The sequence below is a fragment of the Varanus komodoensis genome, unplaced genomic scaffold (assembly GCF_004798865.1).
Source record: "Varanus komodoensis strain SLA01 unplaced genomic scaffold, ASM479886v1 scaffold24, whole genome shotgun sequence".
Lineage (NCBI taxonomy): Eukaryota > Metazoa > Chordata > Lepidosauria > Squamata > Varanidae > Varanus > Varanus komodoensis.
In genome coordinates this window covers 15,929,533-15,948,583 of record NW_025335641.1, presented here as the reverse complement: position 1 = coordinate 15,948,583, position 19,051 = coordinate 15,929,533, and the positions used below count along the sequence as shown (strand labels likewise).

Below are 19,051 nucleotides of genomic sequence, written 5' to 3'. Positions count from 1 at the left end.
AGTGTAGCCGTAGATATTTTCATCTGTGTCACTGGTTGTTCTTCCATCTGTGTCACTGGTTGTTATATCTCTGATATATGCAGTTCTTGAAAGGATGCATACTTGATTAACATTCTATCAAAACATTAAAACACAAGATTATGAAGGGTGTATTCCTTTGAAGAAATAATTAAATCTGAATCAGCAGAAAATCTGAAAATTTAGAATATGTATAAAAATGCTAAATCCTTCAGTCATTCTGAAGCAATAGCCCTGAATCATTTTGATGATGTTGTATGCCATATGATCCAGCAGTCTCTGGTATATTGACAGCTTGACCAGCATTGAGATTTTCTAGATGTCTATCTCTCTGTGATTAAATAATTTGTGAACATCCCTCTTCAATATATATAAATATGATGAATCAATGTTCATGTTCAGAGTGTGACATAATGTTTTTACTTGAGTATATTAACTCTTTGGGTAGCATTTTTTATTTCCAAGCCTTTTCCTTATTGAGTCTTTGGTAGAACTTCCAATGTTCATCTTGTTGCTTGTGAGTAAATGCGAACCATCCTTAGAACACCACATTGAATAAACAAAAAGCCATACTAAGCATTATTTGTTTACTTGTTTATTTACCACTGCTACAACCCTCCTAGTTTACTGCTTAAAGACTATGAATGCTCTTTTTGAAAATAGTATTCACACAGCTAGTAGCATGTTTGCTGGGGGAGTGGTAGCAGGTAGGATATTATATACACTTTACTTTTTCTGCTCAGAGACATGTACCCAAGTACAAAATGTCATTATGGCATGTTGACTTTGAATGGCAAATACACATAAAACTGCCTATTTTAATGCTCACTATATTGGTAGTCATCACCAAATTGACAAAAGACAGATAATGTACCTATATGGTATAGAGAACATTTTAGACTGGAAGAACCTGTCAGCAGTTCTTCAGTATCTGTGGTTCCTTAATGGTGGTAGGCAGAGGTAGAGGGAGCAGTAGGGTATGGTATAATCAATGGTATGGTGTAATATACCCATCTTACCTGTTGAGAGTCACAAGAATTGTCCTGTAACCTGTGGGATTTGCATCTTAAGCTTTAATGTATAGCTTTCTCTGTGTGGGGAGAATATATTAGACTTAAATAATCTCTGTTCAATCACTATGAATGCTCTGTTGGACAAAAGTTTGGAACAATGACTCTGAAAACTGATTTTGATCTTTTTCTGGGATGAGTGGAAAATTGCTAGAAGTTCTGCCAATCTGGATGAATTCAGATTTTATATATATAAGCTCATTGTAGGGTGCATAAACATTTGTCAAAAGCTGTTGCATAGGAAATCCCAGTCTTTTAGGACCTATGGGTACAATTGGAAATTGGAGAATTTGCTGTGAGGACCACCAAAAAATGTCTAACCAGTGGATTACTATTTTGGCATTTAACTGCTGTATCTTAGGCTGTATCTTATTCACAAAGACAATGTTTCATGTCTATTGGGTACTAAAATTTCTCTTTAAAAGGGGATTGTCTAATTTAGCTTATTGCTGCTCGTGCAATTCAGCAAATGCTTTTTTAAGCATGTGTTTTGGCAATGTTCAGTAATTGCTTGTTTTTGGGAGAAGGTTATTACATGGTTAAACTTTGATCTGGAATGATCTTTAATATTTATAGAAGACCACCCTCTTTTAAATTATTTAACTGCTTCATGGAAATTAAAGAAATAGGAGAGGAGGTGGATTCTTTGGTCCTTTTTGACAAGTAAAACACTTGATAATACAAAATAGGCAGGATGCACACCTACCTCCTGGAATGGAGTGGATTGAGGAACTTCAATATTTTCAATATATGGGTAGCATATAGTTGGCAAATTCAAATGGATACTTATTTAAATATTTGGTCTGCTTTTGTTGAAGTCTATGCATAATTGCTAGAAATTTGCATGCATTTCATGCAAATCTGTGCACTTGCATGAAAAAGGGGGAAATGCGAGTGGGGGATTCATTAGAGGTGCCCACATCATGGGATAATTAAATTTCACAATATTACTGCTATCTCATATTTCAGTAGTGGGGATGTGCCCTATGCTGAGTTTACAAGTAATCTACCTTGTAATGAATGTTATCCACCCACTTAGCCACTCATTCCCATTCATACAGTGAACAAAGCCACAGCTTGTTAACCATGGGTTAACTGGAAGCAAACAGGAACGAGTGATTGTGCTGGCTTCTGTCTGCATACCTGCTTCCAGTGCTCCATCTTTGGGTTATTCCTTGTTTCTCATCTGAAACAAAGACAATTTATATAGAAAAGGCAATTCCAACAGGTGGAGCTTGCTGTGTATGGACAAGACAAGTCAAAATTTTCTTTTCTGCACAAGTTAGAGAAGTTATAGGTGTCCTCTCCTTGTTTCTGGTTGACTTGTAGACATCAGATTTGCAGAAAAGTTTCTGTTGGCACCACTGTAATAGCTGTTGTTTTAATAGCTGGCTCATATTTAGCCTGTTGTCCACAATAACTCCAAGTTTTTTTTTCCATTTCAGTTCTGTTGAGCCACGTATTCCCCATCTTGTATCTATGCATTTGGATTTTTTACCCTAGGTGGAGGACTTGGCATTTGTCCCTATTGAATCTCATTCTGTTGCTTTCATGCCAGCATTCAAGTTTATCAAGATCTCCCTGGATCTTCGTTCCGTCTTCTAGGGTGTTCACTATTCCACCCAGTTTTGTATCATCTGCAACTCTGATTATCTTTCCTTGTACTTCCTCATCTGATGTGTTATTCCTACCCAGTATCATTTTTTTAAATCCAAAGAAAACTTGAGATCTAGTGGGGTAGTTGGAGGAAAGAGACTGAAGAGGGTATGCTCAAAGATTATAGATACTTTGTGCTAAGGATTGTCAATTGGTTTGCTCCTCTGAGATTCCCATTCTGTACAGAGAGTATCTCCAAGGATCAAATGTCTGTTCCAACTGCTTAATGGGAGCTGAAACAATTATGATGAAATGTGAGCAGCTGCCTTCAACAGAGAAAGACATCTCATTTGTCTGGGGTCTTTGTGGGTTCCCCTCTGTCATACACAGACATATAGTTCTTGTGGGGGGGGGGTTACTAACACTTTTCTGAGAGCCAGCTGCCCCTCTTTTCTTCTTTGTATTTGTCAGCCAAGAGCATAGGAGAGTTTTATGGGGATGTCTGTTATTGGATCCACTGTAATATGTAAGTATTCTTTTTTAAAAAGTGACTGCAAATTTGAGCTAGTCCTATTAAAAGCAAAATATTTATGTGAGAAAAGCCATAGTAGGCAAGTGAAAGTGAAGTGAAACATAAAATGCAAGAGAAACAAGGGAATAAAACTTCATTACTAAGATATAACTGGCTGTACTAACACCACATCCTAATCTCTATTTTCAAAATAAATTAATCCTGATCTTACAAATACACAGAGCTACAGTAAATCAAGTGCAGAACAAAGGTTGACTAAGCACCTGTACTCTTTCCCTTTGGGATAAATAGCATCTTTGAGAAGCAGGCGGAATTTATTTCAGGAAAATGGTATGGGGAAAAGTGCCTTCTCGCCCAGTGCTTTGGACCCTGCTTTTGTCTATCCCTGCCAAAACCAAACAAAAAGCAAGTGATACAATCCTGGATTTCCTCCTGAACCTTTAACATTTTTTCTTGAGTCGGAGCTTGAGCAAATGAGGAGAGGAAAGGGAAAGCAGAGAATATTTTTCCATAGGCAATATACTGAATCAGAATAATAGTTTTGGAATACTGAAATGATCTTAGAACCATTGCAAGCTGTCTTATACTGACTCAGACCAGTACATTGATTCATACTGTGGGCACCAACTGGCACCAGCTTGTTCTGGTTTTAGGAAGAGTATTTCGAGCCCTACCTAGAGATGCTGTAATTAAACTTGGAACTGTCTGCATGCAAAGCATGTGCTCTACCACTGAAATGCAGCCCTGAGGATGTTTCAATAAATGTTTGTTTATTATCAAGTTTGTGTGTGTTGTTGTGTGTTGCCTCCATTTTACTTCATGGTCCTTGTAGCACTGCTAAGGAAGCAGGATTAAAACTGTGATCCTATTTGGCACTTATTACAAAGTTATCTTTCCCATAGAAATCTTGCAATGCCTGCTACGCTTAGCAAAGAGAAATTTTTGTTCAGAAGTAACTCTCATTCTATTCCAGAAAGTACTTTTAGGACTGCAGCTTTCAGTTAGCAAAGGCCTCCCCATTTAGTGTAGTTAAAACCAGCTTCTGCTGCACCCAGTATTTTTGAATACAACACTTTAATTAGTATTTCATTTTTCTCTGGATCATCACCATTCTTAGACCAGCCCTATAAATAGTTCATTTCCTGTTCCTCCCAGTAAATTTGCCTTTTAAATATTTGTGTTCTCTCTGCATTCAAGCAGTGTTATAATTTGCTAATTTAAAGAATAATTAATTTTATTTGTTAGAATTGTGCCTTAGAGGAATAAGATGTAAAAGAAAGCAAACCTGAGGCTTTGTGGGAAGGAACTGCATAATAAGACATGAAATGGCAGCATAGCCAGGAAGTGCAGTGCTGTTTTTTTTTTCCAGGCATATTGCCAGGTGCCTCAAAGAACATTTTTCCCTTTGGAAAGGAAATTGTGGACAACCAAGGTTTGTCACTGGGAAAATCCCATTGTTATAGCCACCAGTTGTGAAGGACCACCACTGGGCAATGCCTCCCTTCAGTTCTTCTGCCACTGTAAGTCTACACCCCTTTTTTAATGTGTAGCCTTTTTCTTAAGGCAACTGGCCACTAGACATGAGGCAAACAGATCAAAGTTACACATTCAGTAAACAAGGATAAATAATATTTTATTAAAAAGGAATAAAACAAGGAAGGCTATGATTGTTGTTACTCTAAGAACAGGTATAACTACTTTAAAATACGGCTTATATACTGTTACAGCAAATCAGGTGTTAGAAGTCCAGTTCCTTACCCTGACCAAACTTAAGCTAATTCCCTTATCAAGCTCCATACCAGTTAAGTTGCAAGTGCAGCAGTGAGGGCTTGATAAGCAGTCTTCTCTCTGATGAGGTTTGACTTAAGACTGAAATCGTTTTAAGTTTCTCCTCCAGAGACTTCAGTTTGGTCCAGCCACTGCCCTGTTTTCAGAATATTGTCTGTCACTCACTGTGACTGAGGCCTCAACTCCTTTTGAAAGCCCCCACTAGAAGTTTTCTTCACCTCACTTACTGACCTCCTTCAGCTTCTGCTCCCAGTTCCCAGAATGGCTTACTGATCTTGTGTCTGTTGGCTTTTCTGGCTTGTGTCTTCTCTGGGCTCCCAACCTCTCCTAAAGACAATTCATGATGAACTTTGCAGGCTAACACTCTCAAGCTTGCTCTTGACAGCTCTTTATATTTGCTCCAGCCATAACCTTCCATCCAATCAGTTTTGGTGTGGTGAACATTTCATCACACTGTCAGGATAGATGGGCTTTTTTAGAATGCTTAGCAATTCTCCAGTTTTGATCCACTCTTAAGAAGAATGTGGCTTCCTTTCACTTTTCAAGGGAAACAGTAACTGCTATTCCACCAACACACTACATTTACAGTGCATCTCTCCTCAGGCACAGTAATACTTCTGCTGTTAACTTACTCAAATTCTTTGGTCATTGAAGCAAAGTATAACACCTTAGTTTTACTTCAGGTTGTTCACGAAGTCTGTAGTGGATAAGATGCTCCTGTTCCAGCCTTCAAAGATGCCCCAAATCAAGGATGGGAGTACAACACGGCTAGCACTGGAATGAAATGGCTTGGCAGTAATGTTATCAGGGCTCCCTGGAATAACTGAATGAACAAATTATTTAAATTCCAGGTAACAGCTCATATGGAAGCAGGAAGAGATGACCCTAATAGTCCTGCTTTGTTATCCCTGTTACATGCTACTTTTTCATGCTTTTAATTCACTTGCAGTGAAAATGTTTATAACAACTGTATTGAGTATTTTCTTTACTCCTTTATTAAAATATGTTACTCATTGCTCATTTCCATGAGTTTGAAAAGTGCTGAGCTAAGTCAAATGTTACTGCCAAAATATCCAAATGGTGAAGCTAGCTATTATCTCATAGACTTGAACCACTGCATCTGAAGTCTATGGGAAAATTTTATTCCCCAGAAGGGAATCTTAGGAATATTGTTTAGCATTCAGCTTTAAGATTTAATGGGATTATTTCAAACATAAAGTAGTATGATTTATGATACCAAAGATATATTACTTGTGTTGCAAAGTACTTATTAACAATACCTTTACCATGCTAGGCATGGTGTTTTAAATGAGAGAACCTCACGATCATAAGAGAAGCAGCAGAAGGGCTCTGAAGTGGAATAGCTGTGTGAGTGCCGAGGATAGAATCTCCATGCCTGGAATAGCCCAAGCATTAGCTCTTGCTATCATTTACAGACATTTATTCCATAGGGTGACACCACCTTATGGTAGACTACCTCTACAGATGGAATACAAAATAATAATATTCCTTTTTTTAATGAACTGCTTCATGCAAGATTCTTTTCCTTTAGTGTAATCATTGGCATGTAGGCAATTGTGTGTAGATCATAACAAACATTGAACATAACATCATAACAAGCGACAAATGCACGTGTCTGTCTGTACATGGGGGAAGCCCAGCTGCATATCACCATTTTTATGTGAATTTGCTATGAAGGGAAGGAAAGCAGAGAGAAACCAGTTTGGATTTTCACATATGTAAGGTTGGTGCTATATCAGCTGCCGGACAGAGGAATTATATACATTTATTCAAACAATATTTATTTATTTATTAGATTTATATTCTGGGTTTTTTTCTTATAAAAAACTCAAAGTGACTTACATCATTCTCCTCTTCCTTTATCAGTATTATTCCCACAGTAACAACCCTGTGAATTGGTGGGGCTAACAGTCTGTGACTGGCCCAAAGTCAGTTGGGCCAAGTCATGGCCAAGCAAAGACTAGAACCCAGATCACCATCCCCTCACTCTTAACTACTATACCATACCGGCTCCCCCTAATTTCAAATAAAAAGTTTGAAAGCTTATTTTAGAACACACATGGCTAAGTTTCAAATACAGATTTACAACTGGTAGATGCAGACCATCATTTATCAAGTGGTAATCCTTGGCAGTATATATACGTTACTTGTTATGTCTTGAAATGTTGAATTTGCTAGAAAAAATGTAAGCATAAACATCCAATGCCATACAATGTTAGTAGAACTCTTTATGAAGGTAGAGAGCTACCTGTGCATATAGTTGCACAATTGGGCTTAATTGTCAGTGATGTTATATTGGCTTGCATTAATTTTAGTGTTTAAGCCTGACAATAAATTACAGCAGGTTTACGTTAAAACACACACACACCTGCTGACATGATGTAAATTGGGCATAATTTGAAATATAACTTCCTTTCCTTTCCAGCCTACCACAATGACGGCAGAAGAGACAGTGAATGTAAAAGAAGCAGAAATAGTTAAATTAATATTGGATTTCTTGAATTCAAGAAAACTTCATATCAGTATGCTGGCTCTGGAAAAAGAAAGTGGAGTCATTAATGGCCTATTCTCAGATGATATGCTTTTCTTAAGGTAAAATTAAACATTAGATTAAAAATAGTGTAAAATAAGTTGAAACATTTTTGACAGGAGTGGAATTTTAACTGTTCTGCTTTATCACCAGTTCAACCATATCTGGACTGTTCCTGGACTGTGCGTTGCTGTAGATGGAAACAGTTCTTCACAGTGTTCTGAGAGGGATCTTTCATATTGAAAGATGCATGAGATATTGTTATATAGACGGTTAAAAATTTCAGCCATTGAACTATGAGATGGTAGTGTTTAGGCACAAAATAATATCAAATGCATTGTAATAGATAGTGGCATATATAGCTTTACTGCCTGATACTCTGCATATTTACTTGGAAGTACCACTGGGCAGAGTCACATCGCTCTAAGTTGTGCTGAACAACCCAAAGTGTGCCAAAGAGAAGTTTGGACTCACTGTTACTTGTTCTTGCCATCCTTCCTGGGGGTATCCCAATGTCCTTCCAGTATCCCAGAATCCATCTTTTTCCCCCTCACTACACTAATTACTACCACATATCATTTGCCACCATTTTTAGTTCATTTTTCTCAAGTGCAATTAGAGTTGCATTTTTGAACACTTTTTGGCCCTAAAAATGTGTCTATCTTATAATGTTTTAATGAAACAGAATTCCTTGGGGAAAATTAAAAGTTAAAGGTATGCTATGGAAGGTCTTTGCTGCTTCTCAAACTGAATATTTACTATTTGTTTTCACAACAGTGTGTTGTGCTACAAAGGCATGTTTTACTTTTATTTATTGAAATGACAAGAACATTTTATTATTTACTTTCTTTATGAAGTTGAATTTGTGGCTGGTGCAGCTGTGGGCATGTATTGATAAGTTTATTCAAATAACATAAATAAATTTTTCCTCATTCTTTTAAAGACAGTTGATCCTTGATGGTCAGTGGGATGAGGTTCTTCAGTTCATCCAACCTTTGGAATGTATGGACAAATTTGACAAGAAAAGGTATATTAGTAATTTTTCAACCTAATTGCATAGTAATATAAGAATAAATATGGTCATGTTCCTCATTATCCCATTTCTACTAGAGTGTTAGCGATAAACTCCAAAACTTGGAATCCTGAAAACCGTAATCAAAATTTTGGGCTACAAAACGAGCTTTGCACAGTCAGTTACAGTGTGAACTTGATGCATCCATTTGGATTCCTCACATAGTACTACACCAGAACAAAACTTACACAGGCTCTCTTTGGACACTTGGTTATCCCAAACCAAATTATAATATGTGTCAGCATAATAAAATACTCCATACAGTTTCAATGCACTTTATCCCATTTATGCAAACCCACAGTTCAAAGTACTCATAGCCTATATACTGTTTTCAACTAACATTGAACTGCTACGGTGTATCCAACTATACTAGCTGCTTTCCCTCAAACTCGTACCTATTCATACAACTAGCGCTGAGATTTTATTGCCTAAATAGAAACAATAGAGCAGTATTTGTGTTATGCTGTCATTGTCCTGAATTTCAAGGAATCTACAAGTGGTCAAGGTGATGTTCAACATTCCAGGAGGAGAAACCTGTCTTAGCTGCTCTCATCTTCTACTAATGTTCCAGCTAATGTATGTTATTGTTTCTATCTCATTTGTATTTTGTTTTGTCTTTATTTTCTGGTGTGCAGGTTTCGGTATATCATACTGAAGCAGAAGTTCTTAGAAGCCTTATGTGTGAACAATGCAATGTCAGCAGAAGATGAGCCTCAGCACGTAAGTCTGTGCTAAACCGCTTAGCCAGACTGATACAAATCAAGTGCTTTCTGATTTTTGAAAGAGGATAGCTCTGTTTTCAAGTGGCCCGGAGTCTGAGTTCCTGGTGAAAATGCCCAGTGTTCATGGGGCACTTGCCAGGAATTGAACCCCATGTGCTGAGCAAGCAGTACCCCTGTTCTGTACCTGGTGCAGCTGGTGCCAACTGCACCATGCACAAAGAAAGGTTGGTCACTAGTGTCAGTGGGAACATCTTGTGCATCTCCTCTGTGTCTTGTAGCTGCTCTTTCAGCAGCTGCACCTGACATGGAAGGTTGCTGGTTGTACAACTGGTGATCTGAGAGTACTCATGGAGTTCATCTTAGTTCAACTCACTTTGTAGGACTGGGACGACTATGAAAGGAAGTCCATGGATGTTAAAGAGATTGGTTCCAAAAGGGTTAGTCCCAACCCTATGTTCATGGTCTTGCCTTTTTTGCTTTATGAAGTAAAGTTAAATATACAGTATGGAGGTCTTGACAAAAGAACAGGACATTTTGGAAGGCATTCTTTCATAGGGTCACCATGAATAGGAGACAACTTGATGGCCAGAACAACAACAATAGATTGATGTCCAAGCCACTGTTGTATCACAGGGGAGACTGTGCTGTGTGCTGTAAAATTAAGCAGCCATGTTGGATGCATTTGCTATGAATGCAAGTTGAAGTAGGGATGCATTATGTGGCATTGTTCCTCCCTGCAGTCTTCCAGTATTAATCTTCCTTGGAAGCCATTGTTTAGGTTGCTCTGCCTAAATCAAATGAGGCTAGTGATGATCTTTGATGTTGTTCCTATGTGCTATCAAATCATTTCCAACTTATGTCAAGCTTATGAATGAACGCCCTCCAAAATGTTCTGTCTTTAACAACACTGCTCAGCTGTTGTAAAACTCAAGGTTGTGGTCCCTTTATGGGATAAATTCATCTCAAGAGGATTTCTTGATCTTTGCTTCCTCCTCCTCCTCGTTCCACTTTCAACTTTCTGTAATAATATTGTTTTCTCCAGTGAGTTTTTGCCTCTTTGATATAGCTTGGAATGTTTCTCACCTGACACCAAACCTTACGACTTTTTGTTACCAGGTCAAGAACCTGTTAGTTATCCAGCCTTTTAAAGACAAAATTCTGGCTTTGATCTGTGTGTGTTTGTGCATTAAATATTCTATGTTTCAGTATATTGTCTCTATTTTTAACTGTGAGCCACCCTGAAAGCATTTGCATGTAGGATATAAATAAAATAAACAGGCAGTGGCATCATCCGGGGGGATGATAGTAAGGCTTCACTGCAATTCCCTTGTGCAGCTCAAAGAATAAGAGGATATCAGAAGACAATATTAACTGAACTTGTGGCTGCAGGGAGAATGATAGCCCCTTTGCTATGGGGGATTGAACTAATACACATATATTTTGTGTATAAGAGGAAGGGTATCTATATTTTTAATCCACGTTAGAAAAAAGGACCATGTGTATCAAACCTTAATAATGATACTTACGTCTTTATAAATTTTGTTTTAAACTTGACCTAGGAAGACCTGGGTCAACCCTAAAACTCACAGGAAAAGTTTATGTTGAGTTACATTTTATTGAATTTCAGTTGTGTTCCTATAGGAAGAGGCAGGCTAAATTCTTAAAAATGAAAAGTTTAATAGAATAAATGAAGATCACAGGAAAGTTGTATTTTTATGCAGATGTATAGAGATAAAATAAAGCAGATTTAGGCTTAAATAAACAAGGATGCTCTATTCTTCCCTAGATGGAATTCACAATGCAAGAAGCTGTGCAGTGCCTACATGCTCTAGAAGAATATTGTCCTTCTAAAGATGACTACAGCAAACTGTGTTTACTTCTCACATTGCCTCGTCTGACCAATCATGCAGAATTCAAAGACTGGAACCCCAGTACTGCACGAGTCCATTGTTTTGAAGAGGCATGTGTCATGGTGGCAGAGTTCATTCCTGCTGATAGAAAACTTAGTGAGGCTGGCTTTAAAGCAAGCAACAATCGTTTATTTCAGCTTGTGATGAAGGGGCTATTGTATGAATGTTGTGTAGAGTTCTGTCAGAGTAAAGCAACCGGAGAAGAAATTACAGAGAGTGAAGTCTTGCTTGGCATTGACCTTTTATGTGGTAACGGTTGTGATGACTTGGATCTGAGTTTGTTGTCATGGCTTCAGAATCTGCCCTCTACTGTTTTTTCTTGTGCTTTTGAACAAAAGATGCTTAATATTCATGTTGATAAACTCCTAAAACCTACAAAAGCCGCTTATGCTGATCTCTTGACACCTCTCATCAGCAAACTTTCTCCTTATCCTTCATCACCCATGAGGAGGCCTCAATCTGCTGATGCTTATATGACCCGTTCCTTAAATCCTGCCTTGGATGGACTTTCCTGTGGGTTAACAAATCATGAAAAGCGCATCACAGATCTTGGGACGAAAACATCTCCTATGTCACACTCTTTTGCTAACTTCCATTATCCAGGAGTACAGAATCTGACTCGAAGTCTAATGCTGGAGAATACAGATTGTCACAGCATTTATGAAGAGTCACCTGAGCGGTAAGTTGCCCTTAACCACACTTGTGAGGAAACAAGTTCTTGAAACTGTCTTGCTTTGCAATATAATATGTTGCGATCTCCACTTTCTTATATGCTCATATCTGAGTAATGGTAACAGGAAATGGTGTGTATAATGATCAATTATTTATTCTTTTTATAGCACCAGCAATATGCATGGAAGCTTTGCAGTGTAACAGATAAAGACAGACTCCCTGCCTAGAGCACCATCACAATTTACACGATAGAGACAACAGGAGGAGAAATAATGGAGGTGAAGGTAGCAGGAAGTCTTAGGGCTACTTTCAGTGAGGGTGAAGATCAAGATAAGATTAAACTTTAATTTATATGCTAGATAATTTAGCATACCTTGCAGTGCACATAATGTCAGCAGTACATCAAAACATAGTATCTCTGTCAATGTACATTTTATTAGTCATATGTAAACCACTATGTCAGGTACATGTTACCGCAATAGTAATTTATAAAATATATTTAAAGATCACTTAAGCCATTAAAATAAATCCAGTTTAGGTATTAAAATGCCAACATGCAAAAGCACCAGAAACAGCACTGAAGATAGATAGGGAAAAGGGCATGGAATGTTACATGGTATATGGATGATGAGAGGGATAAGTAATTTGGTGAGTTCTTAAATGTGAATGAGCTACAGTGTGAGGACAGAAGCTAGAGAGAACATTATAAAATAAGACCTGATCAAAATATGAAGCAAAGTTTTCACTAAGCAGGCAGAGTCACATTTTGCTATGTTGAACATGGAGAAGCGATATAATTTGTGCTGGAGCAAATTTTTGTAAGGGTTTAAAAAGTTTTAAAAAGCAGGAAAGACAGTGGTGTTGCCAAATAATATGGGAAGTGTGTAAATTGAAGAAGGCTAGAGAAAGGCTTTGAAAGATGAGACATTCAGAATTAAATATATTGCATTTGAAGATGCAATATGGAAGAAGCAGTGTGCGTGCGTGCTTGTGTGTGTGTGTGTGGGGGGGGGGAGACCTCAGTGTCATTCATTTATTCATAGTATTGACACCCTTGGGATTTGATGAAGCCACTTGGGTTACAGCAGGAAGTGAGAGATGAGAGGAACCAAGAATAGATAAGTGAAGTGAAGCAATCAGACAAAGGGAAAGCAGAGAAAGGATCCCCACCTGTGGAAAGATTGAGTGAACGCTTAGCCAGGTAGGAAGATAACCCACCAAGGCCAGGTGTACAGTGTCCTATAGCAAAAAACGAATTGATAAGATTATGATCAAAGGAAGCAAAACAGTCAAGGAAGGTGAATTTGTCAATGAAAGGGTTATCAGGAAGTGAGGGAAACAGCAACTTTGCTGAGTAGAGTTTTATTGAAATACAGTGAAGGAAAGCTGGATTCAAGAGAAGATTTGGAGGAGGGGAAACTAAAATGAGTGTTGGATAGATGAGACATTGATTGATAATAAAGGGCAGGAAGGATTCAGATTGGTAATAGGAGCTTCAACCCAATCAAGTCTTTCATAGATTGATTTCCTTGAGGTGTTCAACTGCATGAAAGCACCAAATACTGTGGCTGAGTCGAGGATGGGAATTAAAGCAGTAAATTGTTCACTAGGAAAGCAAGGCAAATGAATCAAGAATTAAGCATGGGGTAGGTTGAAAGTGAAAACTAGAGATTCTAAGGAATGCAAGAAGTAAAAAGAGTTAAAAGGGGAAAGTTGTTCAGCACTTCTGCATCATCTTGTATCTGCCCGAAACAGTCTTGAAAATAAATGGACCTGCAGTAGGTCTGAGGCTTGGCAGACCTTGGTTTACTTACTTGGCAGTAAACACATGGAGGTCAGTGGGGCACAGTTCAGAATAAACACTCAGGATCTTGGGTTGTTAGGGTCAGATGCCGGGTTCAAATTGCACATTAAGACAAACCCAGGAAAAATCCTTGCACCTTTGGGATTTTGATTTGAACTTCTCAAAGGGCTATTAATTAGATTTAACAGCAAGGCTAAAATAAGGAATTATTGAGAGATGAGGTAATGAAAATGTACCATACTGTTAAGCAACAAATGCATTTGTTGAATTTCCCTTTTCTCTAGTATCTCCCAATAAGACATATTCATAACAAATTATTGTATGGATAAGATTCTTCAAGAAACTGCTCTGAGTTTGAAATTTTGATATGTTCTAACAAGTCCAGGACATGATTGAATAGGTTGCCTAAAACTGTTGCTAAAATGAAATGAAACCATCTGAGATTAAATGGTAAGAAGACTACAGGAATTGGTCCTACTCCTTCTATACTATAGCCTTCAAACATTGTAGAATTTGATTCTGGTTCAGAAGTGGAGAAGGAGTCAGGGTTGGAATTCACAGCAGAAATGTCAAGGGTAAGAGACTTAGAGCAACCCTGACAGTAGTTGAAAACTAGACAGTTTCAGGTTTTGTGGAAAATTCTAGCATACATGCTAAGAAGGCTGGAAGCAGACTTAATATTATTACTCCAATCATATGGCATCAGGTTAAGAGGACAGACCCATCAAGAAGCATCTAACATTCCAGTCAATTGGTGCCTAAGCAGTATGATTCACTTTGAAGATGCAGTCAGCTCCTTCTGTTTTAAAAAGGAGAAGAAATACTTAGTTCAGGATCAAATTTGTATAATTAAACTCTGTATTTTCCTAATGGCTAGTTTGTTGCTTGTGTCATATGTTAGTGACACAATGTATCTGTAATACTCATGAAGCCAACCTAGCAAGTCAGCTTTAACATATAAAGACTTTTAGTTAGAATTCCTTTGTCCTGATCTGCTTGGAACAATGAGAAGATCGGCCTATGCCAAGAACCTTTCTAGGAGATACTATTGAAAATATGGATTGGGATTTATATACCATAAATGAGAAATGGGATGAATTTTTTAAAAAATGTGTATTAAATGATTTCTAGATGATTCTCTAGGGATTGCTTAGAATATATTCTATCAAGATAATAGGTGTATATAGTATGGTTTGGAGAGGGCAGATATCTATCATTTTCTAGATTTGTACAAAATTGAAAAGTTACTGAATAGCAATTGTAAAAGAAATAAAGAAACGATGGGTTATGATATACCATTAGCTCCATTCATAATTTTTGTTATGTTAAGGAAACAATTCAAAAAGTGATATGGTATTTAAATTAAATTGTTGCTTGTCTGGTTTTTCCTACAATTTCCTACAATTGGAAAAATATTGGAGAAAAAAATATTCCTACAATTGGGCCAGGGCACGGCCGCCCACCACCACCGGGAAGACACAACGGCGGGTGATCTTTGTTGGGGACTCCCTGCTGAGGGGCACTGAGGCGGCGGTGTGGCGCCCCAACCTGGAGACAAGGGAGGTTTGCTGCCTGCCGGGTGCACGCATCTGGCATATGAAGGACAGAGTGGAGCGTCTTGTTTGCTCCGGAGGTCACCAGCCTTTCCTGGTGATCCATGTGGGCACAAACGACGTGGACAGGCAGGGTGTGGTCAGGATCATCAGGGACTTCGAGACCTTGGGAAAGAAACTCTGGGAGCTAAAGGCCCAAGTGGCCTTCTCGTCGATCTTACCGGTCCGGGGATTTGGGCCAGGAAGGGACAAGAGGGTATCCCGAGGTAAACAACTGGCTTAGGGTATGGTGCCAGAAGGAATGCTTCGGGTTACTCGACCATGGCACCCGGTTTCTTGCCAATGGACTTCTGGCAAGGGATGGGTTGCACCTCACAAGGATGAGGAAAAGGTCCTTTGGAGATGCTCTAGTGAGCTTCGTCCGGAAGAGTTTAAACTGAGCCGGAGTGGGGGGGGGGGGTTCAGGCCCCCTCTGCACTGGACAAGTGTGGGAAGAGGATTAGGGCTCTGGGAGCAGGGTTTTAGAGGTACTGCAGGGACTGACAGGACTCCTACAGAGAGGGGCCAGGTATCAGGGAAAATGGGAGGAAGGAGGAGGCAGGGAACTCCAAGGAAAGGAAGTGGTGGGAAGGGGTTGAGGTGCATGTACACCAATGCTAGGAGCATGGGTAATAAGCAGGAAGAGCTTGAAGCTCTCCTGGGAATAGGACGGTATGATCTGGTGGGAATCACAGAAACTTGGTGGAATGAAAGGCAGGATTGGAATGTGAACATAAAGGGGTATCACCTTTTTAGAAAGGACAGGAAGGGAAAGAGGGGTGGGGCGTGGCTTTATACGTCAGGGAAGGGATAGGATGCAGTGAGATAGAAGGCAGCACAGATGGGGATTCGGCAGAGACAGTCTGGGTGAAACTTAGGGGTTTTGACAGGGAAAGGGACCTGACAGTGGGGGTATGTTATCGCCCTCCAGGTCAACCTCAGACCCTGGATGATGTCCTGACAGGCCAGATTCTAAGGATATCTCGGGGGAGAGACACAGTAATTATGGGAGATTTCAATCTCCCGGATATTAGTTGGGAGACTCACTCGGCGGTGACAGCCAGGTCATGTTGCTTCCTAGAGGCTATAGAGGGAGGGTTTTTCACACAGAGGGTCTGAGAGGTGACAAGGGGGGGAAACATCCTTGACTTGGTCTTGACCAATAGAGAGGAGCTGATAGATGAAGTACAGATAAGGGGAGCTCTGGATGCGAGTGATCACTCCATCCTTTGCTTTGAGATCAGGGGACTGGGGACGTGCAGTAGGTCAAGCACTAGAAGCTGGGACTTCAAGAGGGCCAACTTTGGCCAACTGAAGGCCTGACTGGGGAAAGTCTCCTGGGGTAGGTTACTGGAAGGCAAGCGAGTTGAGTGGGGGTGGATGGCACTAAAAAGGGAGGCTTTGGAGGCGCAAGCCTTAACGATACCTCTAGTTCATAAGGTGGGGAGGTGGAGGAGAGTGCCGCCATGGATGCGAAAGGAGGTGGTTAGAGGGATTAGACGAAAGAGGAATCTCTGCAGGAAATGGGTACTGGGGCAAATAGACAAAAGGGTATACCGGGAGGAGGAGGCCTGTTGCAGAAGGATTCTTCGCAAGCCTAAGGCTGATTACGAGCTGAGACTTGCCAAGAATATCAAGAGCAACAAAAAGGGCTTCTTTCAGCATGTAAATAGGAAGAGGAAGGGGGGACAAGTGGTGGGACCACTAAATAAGGGGGAAGGAGATCCAGTGACTGATATGAGGGAACAGGCACAGATGCTAAATGACTATTTGGCCTCTCTGTTCTCCCCAAAGCAGGACGGGGGATATCTGCATAGGAGATTAGATGAGGCCAGGGACTTAGGGGCACAGATTAGAGTAATCCCCTCTAGAAGTCGAGGGGCTCCTCAGGGCACTGGACATTACAAAGGTGCCAGGCCCTGACAGGTTACACCCGAGAGTACTTAGAGAGTTGGCAGGGGTTCTCTCATGCCCGCTGGCCTCCATTTTTGAGGCCTCGTGGAGAACGGGTGAAGTTCCAGAGGACTGGAGGGTGGCATCAGTGGTCCCAATTTTCAAAAAGGGTAGTAGAAGGGACATGGGGAATTACAGACCTGTTAGCCTTATGTCCATTGTAGGAAAAACAATGGAAAGGCTCATAATAGAGAGAGATCTAGCGATGCTAGATAGGGAAGGGAGGCTGGCAGCCACACAACACGGCTTCCACAAAAACAGGTCCTACCAGACAAACCTTGTGGAATTCTATGACAAGATTTCGAGATGGCTAGATGGAGGGGATGCAGTGGATGTGGTTTGCCTGGATTTCAGCAAGGCCTTTGACAAAGTGCCCCATGATATCCTGGTGGAGAAACTGAGGAGTTTGGGGATACACCAAAGCACTGTCCAGTGGATTAGGGCATGGTTGACTGACCGAAAGCAGAGGGTAACCATTAGTGGGAGATGGGTAGATACCTGTTCTCCCCTGCAGAGGAAAGCAGGACATGCTCCAATGGAGCAAAGCTCAGGGAGCCAAGGTTCCATTTGGATGCCAGGAGGCACCTCCTGACAGTCAGGACCCCGAGGGTGTGGAATGGGCTTCCGCGAGAGGTCGTTGAGGCCCCATCGGTGAGGTTGTTCAAAGATAGGCTGGACATGCACATGGCGGGCATGTCGTGAGCAGAGCCAGCTGGAGCCAGGGGTCAAACTAGATGGCCCGGGAGGCCCCTTCTGACTTGCTCTGTTTCTATGTTTCTATCTCCGTGTGACATCCCCTCACATACCTGCATGTCGCCAACAGATCCCCTCTGAGTCTCCTCTTCTCCAGGCTGAAGAGACCCAGTTCCCTCAGTCTCACCTCATACCCCATCCCCTGCAAACTGGCCACCAACCTTGTGGCCCTGCGCTGCACTGACTCTAACCTGGCTATATCCTTTCTGTAATGATGCGCCCAAAACTGAGCACAATACTCCAGTTGCCGGCACACCAGAGTGGTATAGAGTGGTAGTAATACCTACATATAATATGGTTAAATGATATTATTACTGTATTAAAGTTGCCCATCAACAGTTACCACCAGGACAGCATACTGAGAAAATATATGTGTCACCTGGCCAACCTTCTTCACTATGTACAAATTAAATTCATATCTGTAGATAAATATTTGTAAATACAAATGTTATGGAATTCTGTCAGGCTTCACAGAACAACCAGAACAACCAGCCCACTGTGGTTTCTCATGACCTGCCAACTCAGCCACTGTCTTCTTTACCCTGTTGTGGGTCTTAATCCTGGGCTGTGTGGCTAAGTGCAATACCTTTTAAGATTTTCAGGGGAACAAATTATCCCCAAAGTTGCCTTGAATGATATCAGAGTCCATTTCCTGCCTTCCTTTATACAATGTTTCCAGACTTTCATTCTGGAATGTTGTTTCATTTCCCTACTGACTAGGGGAAGTACTGAAATTAGGACTGAAGGGGGTTAAATTGTTGTTAGAATTTGCTATGAAAAGCCATAGTAAGCTTTTCTACCCTAAATTCGGTGGGGGTGTATTGAGGTTTGGGTGGCATGTAACAAACCCTGCTTATTTATACATAAAATAATTAGAAGGCCTGCCTGCACCCACACAAACTTGCTCATGTTTTAAGATCAGCTTTGGCAACTCTGCTTCTTGGCTGTAGTAAGATTGGTAAGTACAAGAGACAGAGTATTGTCAGTGGTGGGTTCTACCCTATGGAATTCTCTTTTA

At 40.3% G+C, this 19,051-nt stretch overlaps 1 protein-coding gene across 3 annotated transcripts in view; it reads left to right on the top strand.

The window, feature by feature from the left end:
- WDR47 (WD repeat domain 47) overlaps window positions 1–19,051 on the top strand; it is a 41,379-nt gene that overhangs the window by 4,084 nt on the left and 18,244 nt on the right. For all 3 annotated transcript variants that reach the window (XM_044432440.1, XM_044432439.1, XM_044432441.1), the window contains exons 2-5: window positions 7,451–7,617; window positions 8,499–8,582; window positions 9,263–9,347; window positions 11,136–11,938. In XM_044432440.1, the coding sequence (XP_044288375.1) occupies window positions 7,460–7,617; window positions 8,499–8,582; window positions 9,263–9,347; window positions 11,136–11,938 (1,130 nt within the window). In that variant the 5' untranslated portion in view covers window positions 7,451–7,459. The remainder of the gene's footprint in view (window positions 1–7,450; window positions 7,618–8,498; window positions 8,583–9,262; window positions 9,348–11,135; window positions 11,939–19,051) is intronic.